We start from the raw sequence: 10,847 nt of genomic DNA, 5'->3' as shown, positions 1-10,847 counted from the left end.
CTCATCCAGCTGCTTGGGAGACTGCTGGAAAGATGTTCAGGAGCTCCCACACAGTGGAAATGGGGTTACCCTCCTTGCCTTTGGAAGAGTCACTCTGGGAGGCAGAATCACATAGGCAGAGCTGTTTCAGAAGTGATGGCCAGAACAGAACTGTTTTTTCTCTCTTAATGAAGAACAATTTCCCACTCTGCTCATTCTTCCTACTCTCAGCAAAATGTCAGGAATGCTTAAGATTAATGACAACCCATGTGAAAGAGAAACAGACACCAAGGAACACTCGTTCCATCACACACAGTTCAGCTTTCTGCCCCTTTCCATCGCAGACTCTGTTTTATGCTTTGGCAACCACCAGAATTTTTCTTCCCTTTTCAGCTCAAATTTTAGGAAAGTTTTGTTTTACAAAACATGGAGAGAGAGAGGAGACCTTGTCGACACAGTGAGCTGCATTCAGAACAAAGTAGAGCCATGGGCTGTCAGCTAGGCTGAAGAATGAGGGCCTTGGGAAAGTGTGAAAAGTCTTGTATGGTCTTATAAAAATATACAGCTAGCGTCACGGGGGGGGGGGGGAAAGAAAGAAAAAAGGCTGTTTTCTAGAAAGCCCCTCATCCGGCTTCCCTGCTGGTACTTCACAGTGGCATTCCTTGGTGCAGCCCCACCAGCAGTTGCCTTTCTTAATCTTTGGCAGATAAATGTAATCCAATTGAGATCCCTCCTCTGACCTGATCATGCATGCGTGCAGTGTGTTGCTGCTCCTGCTGAGTTCGTTAGGATCAGGAAATAGTTCAGCAGACAGCTTCCTTCCCCTTAGTGGTCACGTGTGTCCCCTGGCTTTCACTGTTGACCTGGGACCTGTTTATGACTTACAACAAACCTCTCTGTGATAAAGTTCTTCCTTGTTTTCCAGCTGCTCTCCTTTGCTCTCTGTATGCACAAGGGCCTCGCTGTTGCCTCTCAGAGTCTCCCTGGGCATCCTCCAATGTTGCCTTGCTGTGCCCTCTCCTGCAGATGCTTCTGCCACAAGGAACATGGGTGCATCATAGAATGGGTTTGTTTCCCTATCTTTCCCCTCTCTGAAAAACAGTACTCACAGACATTAGATTTTCTCACAAAAGCCTAAGCAAGAATCAGAGAATCATTTGAGTTGGAAAGAACCTTTCAAGTCCATCTTGTTCAACTCCCATGCAATGAACAGAGCTACAGCTACATCAGGCTGCTTAAAGGCTCTCCAGCCTGACCTTGACTGTCTTCAGGGATGGGACATCCACCACCTCTTGGTGCAACCTGTGCCAGTGCATCAACAGCCCTGTCCTAAAAAGCTTCTTGTATAGAAGCTAAATCTCCCCTCTTTTAGTTTGAAACACTTTCCGCTAATCCCACCACAACAAACCCTGTGAAAGAGTCTTCCTTAGATAAAGAAAGGCCACTCTCATGTCTCCCCAGAGCCTTCTCTTCTCCAGGCTGAATAGCCCCAGCTCTCTCAGCCTATCCACACAGGGGAGGTGTTCCACTCCTCAGACCATTTTTGTGGCCCTCCTCTGAACGCTTTCCAACAGTTGCATGTCTCTCCTGTATTGAGGACTCCCCATCTGGATGGAGTACTCCAGGTAAGACCTCACCAGTGCAGAGTAGGAGGGCAGGATCACCTCCCTCACCCTGCAGGCCACACTTCTTTGAATGCAGGCCGGGATACAGTTGGCTTTCTGTCCTGCAAGGGCACATTGCTGGCTTATGTCTGTCCAACTTGCCATCCACCGGTACACTTAGGTCACTTTCTCCAGGGCTGTGCTCTGTCCTTTTGTCCCCAGCTTGTCCTGATAGTGGATTCTGCCATGACTCAGGTGCAAGACCTTGCATTTGGATTTGTTGAACCTCATGAGATTCACCTGGCCTCATTGCTGGAGTCTCCTGGATGGCATCCTGTCCCTCAGGCATGTTGACTGCACAGCACAGCTTGTGCTGAGTGTGCACTCAGTTTCCCTACTGGTGTAACTGATGAAGATGTTAAAGAGCATTAGTTCCAGTACTGATCCCTGAGGGACACCACTCATTACTGATCTCCATCTGGACATTGAGAAGAGGTGGGACCTGACACTAGCAAGGAAACAGCCAGACTGGTTTGCTCCTGCCTCGAGAGCTTAACTCATCTCTGTAAATCACTATTTTTTTCCAGTCCCAGGCTTTCTGTCTCCTTCCTGCCCTTCCCACGTTCTCTCCATTCCCAAGATGATTTTAAACTCTTGTCCCCAACTCTTCTACCTTTCCATTTGACTCCTCCAGGCTGTCTCCTGCTGATGTACCCTTCCATCCCCAGTGTACAGCATAAGGTCCTGCTCATGGATGCCTGTGAACCAGTGATAGGAGATATTGCAGTTACACAGATGTGGACTGTCATAAGCTGGATGCTGTGCAAGAATTGCCCCAAGCAAACAATGTGCTACAGTGCCTGATCCTGACAGTGGACTGATCCTGACAGTGATGTGCAAAGAAAAATGGCAGAAGTGCCACTTCAGTCCTGTCCATGAGGGAAAACACCACTGTGCACCAGGGAATGTAATTCAAATGTCATCTTTCATCCAGGCCTCTTTTAATCATGTCATGTGTTTTAAAATATTTATTACACTCCAAGCTACCATGCCTGAAACAGAAATTCTGCTCCCTTCTCAGCCATTTGGAAATAACATGGAGTTCAAACACAATGCTCAGCTTTTAGCAAAGGTTTGCTGAGAGATGAACAAAGCGCTGAAAAATGGGATTGCAAATGCGGTTGGCGATGCCCTAGCTGAACTGGTGCTCAAGGAGGGGCTTTCCCTGAGATATCAGCAATGTTGAGTTGGGCCCAAACTAAGTGCTTTAGAAGTTCCCTGGGCCCCAGCCATTCTACATTATCTTCAACATATTATCTTCCAATTGTGGGAACAACTTTTTTTACTTTTCCTCCTGAACACTTTCAGGAGCCATAGCTACAACCATGACAGTCATCTTTCTTGTGTCACAGCCATGTAATTTCCACATGGAAGTGGCTGCAACCTCAGTTTCAGCAAATGCAATGCAAAAGGATTATTTACCTGAGAGCTGCCCAGTAGCAACAGGTATCACTTTGTATGGAGACCTGGAAGAGTTGGAGAGGGTTGATGTTAGCAGTGCTGAGATTGCGGCTTGCATTTCACATCGGCATTCTCTGAGAAATATCACAGAGCTGTAAAATATCCTGAGCTGGAAGGGACCCATAAGGATCACTGAGTCCAAATCCGGGCTCCACACAGCACCAACAAAACTCAAACAATATTTCTGAGAGCAGTGTCCAGATGCTCCTTGATACTCCAGCATTTGGGTCCATGCCCACAGCCCCGTGCATCCCGTTCCCCGCCCACCGCCCTGTGGTGCAGCCCCTTTCCCTGACCCCCAGCTGCCCTCCCCTGACGCAGCTCCATGCCGTTCCCTCGGGCCCTGTCGCTGTCACACAGAGCAGAGCTCAGCGCTGCCCTCCGCTCCCTGTGAGGAGCTGCAGCCACCATCAGGCCTCCCCTCAGCTCCTCTGCTCTGCGCTGAGCACAGCGAGGGGCCTCAGCCGCCTTGCCCTCAGACCCTTCGCTATCTTTGTAGCCCTCCTTTGGACGGTCTCTAATAGTTTAATGTCCTTATATTGAGATGCCCAGAACATGGCATCATTGTTTGTGATGACAGTGACAAGTGATGATGGAATACACAATGAAATAAGTAAAAACAAATGTGTTAACTGCAAGCAGACAGGGTGAAAATAAAAGTGCAAAGTTGAACAAGCAACGGGAAGCCAAGGAGAAAAAGAGAAAGGGATCTGAAGAAAGGAAGGGCTGATGCCAGCATGGAAGAGGCCCAACCTCATCAAAGAGTTGTGCCTTCACTTGCTGCTGAAGTCATTGTTGGTCCTAACAGAGCAACAAAGGCGCTGGGAGCCTTGACAGCATGCGGAGTGGAATGGGAAATGATGTTCAACATCAAATACTTAAAAGCGCAATTTCTTCTGACTATAATTTCTATTTAACAATAAGCAAAAATTTTCAAAACTAGCTGGCGTCAGCATTTTGAGTTAGCATTCAGTTCTCTCCGTAGGCTTTCCCTGGAGAGCTGCTTACCTCGTGTTGCATACCAAGAGGCATCTGCAACCCAACACCCACTTTCCCTCAGGCATCACCAAGGGTAACCTGAAGAGCAGGTTACCGTGAAACTTACCTCTCTGAGTTTGCAGGCATCGTCGGATCAATGGACACCATGCAATTATCTGCCGTCAAGAGAGAGATGGTTGTGTTCCTGAAAAGTATGTTCCACAGATCTTTATTTGAGCAAGAAACACTGGCTGAGATCTTGTGCTGCTGTGTACTACGTGTAGCCAGCTTCCCCTATGCTATGTTCCTGACACTGCCCCATCCACACTCTAACTTGGCACAAGAAGGATCAGAGTAGGAATGATGTTTCACCCATTTCAATTGCCAGAGATGGTTTTGGGAAAACGTTGTATGATCATCTTTGATCTCAGAGAAAACTTTGCTCCCTGCTAACTCGTGTATGCTGTTGACTCATCAACTAATAATTTCTGCTGAAAAGCTATGTTTTGTGATACATCGACTCAGCAGCTATATATTGACTCATATTACACAAATGACTACCAGTTTTTAAACTATCTAGTTACTCCCTTACCAAAACAAACAAAACAGACGTCTTGCTGAATATGGAGACTTTATTTTCATCCTGTACTACATGTGATCTCATAGGCTCACATGTAAGCCTTGGATGTTTTCTTCGTTTCCAGGAGCCTGATTACAATGAACAATTAAAAGTTTTTACAATCAGGGTGGTGAGGCACTGGCACAGGTTGCTCAGAGAGGTGGTGGATGCCCTGTTCCTGGAGAAATTCAAGGTCAGGCTGGGCAGGGCTCTGAGCAACCTGGTGTAGCTGTAGGTGTCCCTGTTCATTGCAGGAGACTTAGACCAGGTGGTCTTTAAGGGTCTCTTCCAACTCAAATGATTCTTTGATTCTTTGAAAAATTGTGGAAGATTGTGGAAGTCCTCTGATGAAAATAAAAGGCCAGATATGCTGGGAACACTGAACTCATTAACAATTCTGACCACTAAACAGTGTTTCCTTGTTGATGGAGTGGAAGTACTTGATATCAGGGGCAAACAAGAGTTATTAAGGTCTCTGATGTCAAATTGGAAGAAAAGGAAAGGATAAACAGAAAAAAGTACTATGTACAGCAGTCTATGCAAATTCCAAGTCAGTGCAGACTCAGAATAGACTACAAACAATGTTATCTTTCAGTCCCAAACTAGAGTCATGCAAAAAAACCCCCACACGATTAAAGGATTATTTTCTTTTCCCTGTTTTTTGGTTTGTTTTTGTTTTTTTCTTTTCTTTTCTTTTGGTATGATAAACCTGTATGTACAGAGATAAACAACATGGCTTATTGAGTGCTGCTGCACAGCTTTCTACCACTGCTCGATGTCACCAGTGGACAGTGGATACTCTCTGATAAGGGTGGGGTTGTGACATGGCTGGGGGGACCGCCATCCCTTATTCTGTAAAATGGTTCTGAGGGGATGTTTTTTTACTATCTCATATCTGGGATTAGAATCATAGAATCACAGAGTCATTTGAGTTGGGAGGGACCCTTAAAGGCCAGCTGGTCTAGCTCTCTTGCAATGAACAGGGACACCTACAGCTACATCACATTGCTCAGAGCCCTGTTCAGCCTGGCTGTGAATGTCTCCAGGGATGGGGCATCAACCACCTCTCTGGGCAACCTGTGCCAGTGCCTCACCACCCTTTTTCCTTATATCCAACCCAAATTTCCTTTCTTCTAGTTTGAAAACATTTCCCCCTGTCTTATCACAACAGATTCTGCTAAAGAGTCTGTTCCTTCTTTCTTACAGCTCCCTTTAGATACTGAAAGGCCGCTCTCAGATCTCCTCAGAGCTGTCTCTTCTCTAGGTTGAACAGATCCAGCTCTCTCAGCCTACCACTAGTCTGTAGTGTATCTAAATAGCACCTCCCCTATGAGGACAGAGTGAGGGAGCTGGGGCTCTTCAGCCTGGAGAAGGGTCCAGGGAGACTTTAGAACAGCCTTCCAGCACCTGAAAGGGGCCTACCTGCCTTTATAAGGGCAGGTAGCAACAGGACAAGGGGAAATGGCTTTAAACTGGCAAGGGTAGATTTAGACTTGATATCAGGAAGAAATTCTTTACCGTGATGGTGGTGAGACAATGGAACAGGTTGCCCAGTGAGACTGTGAATGCCCCCTTCTTAGAAGCAGTCAAGGCCAGGCTGGATGGGGCTTTGAGCAACCTGATCTAGAGGGAGCTGTCTCTGCCTGTAGCAGGGGTTGGAACCAGATGATCTTAAAGGTCCCTTCCAACCCAAACCATTCTATGGTTCTATGATTTAGTGGCAGTGTTTCTCAGTGGTCTCAGGTTCTTTACTTAAAAATCATGTTTTATAAGTATGATGGTGTTTCAGTCTCTAGGGACAAAAATGTAGTGCTGGGGTATGGGTATAATTGGTAGATGCACAGAGCCTGCATATGCTCTTGGCTAGACTTCTGTGCTGCCTGTAATTTTTGTAGAATAGGCAACTAAGCACTCACCAGGGCTTTGTGCACTTCTCCAGCTGGGTTCTCTGCACAGCCCCCAAATTATTCCAGCAGTCTGGAATAAAAAAAGAAGCCTGGAAAGCAGGTAACCAGACCATTTGGGGCCCAGCTTTAAATTGTCCCTAGGAGTATCAGAGCAATAGTGAAATGCATGTGATAAATGAGAGTCTTACCTTGGTAACCCTGTTGCAATGCAGAAGAGGTCCATGATATCCCTGGAGTTGCAGTACTTACTGAAGATCACCTTCCAAACAGAACAACAGAAGGAGAAAAAAAAATGGCAGAGGAGAGAAAGGACAGTTAGTTCCCAGTGAGATATGAACTCTATTCAGGGTTGAAGTGGGACAATGTTAAGGCTAATCTTATCATTTTAATTATCTGATCTGACTCATGAGCTGGAATATTTCTCCGCTCTAGCTTTAATACCTGTGCTTCATTTTGATAAAGGAAGAAAGCTCAAGAGACCTAATTGTGCTGCTCTGAAGCCGAGCAGTAATGTATGACGACTGATGGCAGAAGGTATCTCACAATGCAGATGAACTGCAGGATGGCAACAACCACAGATTTAATTAAGCAACGCCCTGGATTTTGAAAGTGACTTTGTTTCTTTTAAACATATATCGTCCAGATATAAGGAGCTCCTTGGATAGCATAAGAGTGCACTATTATTTGGATTACTCCACCAAAAGCTTGCTGTAAGCAGAAGAGAGCATTTCCCCACGGTCATGCCCAGTTCCCCATGGTCTATCAGCATTGTTCCTAATGCAAGGTCAGAGCTCACACCTTAAAAGGCCAGCAGTGAGACTGAGAACACAGCATTCACTTGACACTCAGTGACATGATCCTACACTCCTGGTACCACAGAGATGTCATGTGAGGCCCAACCCAGAGCTCTGCTGCTCACAGAGATGAAGCTGCAGAGGGAGAAGGTAGGATGCTCTGCCGGCAAGAAGGGTGGGTGTCTATTAATTGCTTGGGAAAATGTGAACTCCGGGAGTTTTGGAGGCAGCACCAGGCCCTGGAGAGGCTGTGCTACCGGGAGTATGCTCTCTGATGCTTTCCTCTGCCCATGCACGCCTCCACACTGTTGTTCCAGCATGAGCTTTTCTGGCTTCTTGTCTCACCTACCACTCAGTTCACCTTACCCTGACTCTCGTACACCCACACAACCCGCCTGACCTAAAGCTCTAGCTCTGTGCCCACTTACAGCCCTGTAAGAGTATAGGCTGAGATCAATATGAGCTTGCCTTTTGGAGCTGGAGGTTTATGGAAACCTATTTCACCATCTTTCCTTCTGAAACACTGGAATAATCAAGGCAAAAACACAATGTCTGGCCGCCCTGACTCAGTTCTGCTGTGCATGAGATGTGATTCAACAAACCCTTGTTCCAACGCTGGAGCAATACGTCAGATCTCAGTTTGCACTGGCAGTTAAAAGTTCTCTTATTTTTCAGCTGGGCATCATTAGCTGTGTGACACCGATCTCCTCTAGAGACAGCTATGACTGATACAGAAGCACACACTCACCTTCCCTGTTTCCTGACCCAAATGAAATTATAGTAGGTAATTTATTTACACTGTAAACTCCAAGACAATTGATTGCTAGTAGTTAGCATTTGTTAGTGAGGAAATGGGTGGGATTAATGTCTGGGTGTGTTCTAAAAGGTTGTCCTAACTATTTCTGTGATTTACCCTTGTTTTTTAAAATGAGTAGTTATGAAAGCAATAAAGCAGAGCTAATCAGGTTCAGATAGTATGGAATCCTGCTCAGAGCAAAACACAGCATCCCATTGGAGTGTTAGCTGCCAAAATTGGCTGACAGAATGCTGGGAAACTGCTCCTTTATCAACTACTGGTACTTGCAGAAATGGAGCAGATGATGTTAATTGTATCTGAACACATGGTAAAGGCTTGTGATATGATGGGAGTGCTATTTCAGGTATTGAGGTTTCTTCTTCTGGAAATCAATTATTGACTGGGGCAGAGGAAAAGGTTAAAAATATATATTTTAAAAAACATTAAAGGTAAGAAATGCAACCTGACTCACAGAAAGCAGCAGGAGCTTTCAGTGTACTGAGGAGGAACATTAATGCCTCCCTTTACTCCATGCAATAGTGAAAGAGTGGGAAGCAAAACAAAGACTGTAGATATTATTTTCTCGATTGTGAGCTATTCTCATATGTGCTATATATCTTTCCATATTTGACGTTTCTCTTTAAGTTTACTAAAAGTGGATTTGTGAATCACCCACTGTACTTTGATACTCGTCTTGGGATGTAAATGGTTGTTTCCAGCTGTTCCTTTTTTCCCCTTCTAATCAACTACTAAAGTTCTCTGCTTTTGCAACCTGCTGAGCTTTCCTGACCAACTTCCTTCTCTTTTAAAACAAAGCAGACAGCCTCAAACATTTCCCAGAACTGTGCAATTGTTCCTGTTATTGCCTGCATGATTATGTTCCCAATAAAGCCAGTGTCAGTTGTGTGTGTCTGTGGAATACGACTGGAATGTATTTTGGACAGTGCTGTGTACTATTGATGGCTCCAGCACGGTATAGGAATCCAATTTGCCTCAAGTCCATTATCATAGCAGGGACATTAGCACCATAAAGCCAATACAGTGACATATGGCTTGTGGCTGTACTTGAGCCAGCTAGGACATACATTTTTTTTTCCCATTATTAGAGAAGGTGGTTGTCCTGCAGCTTTGAGTATTACACTCTGTCTGCTTTTGATGGTGATGTGAAGCAAAGGGGGAAAAAAGAATAATGAATAATAACTGAGGCTTTTTGGAGTGGAAATAAGATGTTGATGAGGCATGCAGTAGCTGTGAAGTAGGACAGAGTGGCTCAAGAGTGATGCATGGTTCCCAGCCCAGAGATCCTTTCTGTGGGCTGAAACTGGAGGCTGTTCTCTGTGCTGGAGAAAGTTCTGAGCTTTTTGGGAACTCTTCATCTGATAGGTCATTCTCTCTTGACCCATAGTATCCACTCTGGCAGGGGATAAGGATTTTAAAACAAGTAGAGATTAAGACTGCTGGTATCTGTCTGGCTTTCTCACTCAGAGAACTAGTTTAATATTAAGGGTCATGATGGAGATACCAGTATGGGACCACAGTGCTCACTCTGTGACATACGAGTTTACAACTAATCACATTATATTTTGCTATGAGATAGGATGGGTAAAAACATGGCCTACAAATCCAATTTCTGCTCTATATTTGATCCTGAGAACAGTTAATCCTCTCTGTACACTGCAAACCCTGTCCAAAGTGTTATCCTATCCTGATCTACTGTTGGTAATTGAGTTTTCCAAGTATTTAACTAGTATTTGTTTGGTGTTTTTTTACTCTACTAAAACTCCTCAGTGAATAATACAGGAACATTTTCAAAGCTAGTCTATCCCCAGTGTGTAATCTCAATTCCTTTTGCTTGCTATATTCAAGACTTCTGGCACTTGCTGGTGCTTTTTCATTTTACAAGGAGAGCACCCTTTCAGGGCTGAAATAGTGGAGTTAAAGCAGTCTGAAATGATAATCTTTGACTAATGAGACTGAAAGATATGTGTCAGAGAAGAGTCTGGTAAAATTCAGCTATGTATCTCACATGGACTGTGGAAATCGTTGCTGCTTCTGTTACAGCAGCTTTCATGGAGGATTTCTGAACAAGACAGAGGGCTGATGTGAATCTCTCCAGCATGATTTGTTGTCCATATCAAAATGAAACAGAATCCAGAGCTCTCAGTTAACAGTGCAGAAATCATTGATAGAAACTGATTGTTCAGACCTGTTTGCAAATAGGTCTTCCTCAAAAAATAGTGATAAGAGCATCTACTTTATCAGGCACTGTTCCTGATATTCAGCAGAAGCCTTACCTAGCATCCTGCATTTAAACATCTCTTAGACTTCTTTAAATTCAGATACAAATATTATAACATGAGTCCAGCTACCTCAAAGACATCTGTGTATTTTTTTTTCTCTGCAACAGTAAACAACAGATATTTGTGAAATCTCTCCATTTTTCTGAGCTTCAAATGTTAGACAGTATTAAAAATAGTTTGCCAGCTTTGCCATCTGTTAGATGCTGTAAGGAGCTTTGCTAAGAGGGGAACAAAAAATAAGTTTGTGCATGCATAGACCTGTATGAGAAAGAAAGGAAAGAAAGGAAAGGAAGGAAAGAGGGAGGAAGGAAGGAAGGAAGGAAGGAAGGAAGGAAGGAAGGAAGGAAGG

At 44.6% G+C, this 10,847-nt stretch overlaps 1 protein-coding gene across 1 annotated transcript in view; it reads right to left on the bottom strand.

Moving 5' to 3' along the window:
* Positions 1 to 3,057: 3,057 nt before the first annotated feature.
* The window catches only part of LOC122155641 (high affinity cGMP-specific 3',5'-cyclic phosphodiesterase 9A-like), a 13,657-nt gene continuing 5,867 nt past the window's right edge, over positions 3,058 to 10,847 (bottom strand). The window contains exons 2-4 of the mRNA XM_042809671.1: positions 6,797 to 6,867; positions 4,210 to 4,287; positions 3,058 to 3,109 (exon numbers count right to left, since the gene is read on the bottom strand). Coding sequence (XP_042665605.1) covers positions 3,058 to 3,109; positions 4,210 to 4,287; positions 6,797 to 6,867 — 201 coding nt within the window. The remainder of the gene's footprint in view (positions 3,110 to 4,209; positions 4,288 to 6,796; positions 6,868 to 10,847) is intronic.

This window comes from Centrocercus urophasianus, unplaced genomic scaffold (assembly GCF_019232065.1).
Source record: "Centrocercus urophasianus isolate 14NV4802_14NV808 unplaced genomic scaffold, USGS_Curo_1.0 seq_12, whole genome shotgun sequence".
Lineage (NCBI taxonomy): Eukaryota > Metazoa > Chordata > Aves > Galliformes > Phasianidae > Centrocercus > Centrocercus urophasianus.
The sequence above is the reverse complement of the archived record's forward strand: the minus strand, read 5'-3'. Positions and strand labels throughout refer to the sequence as shown.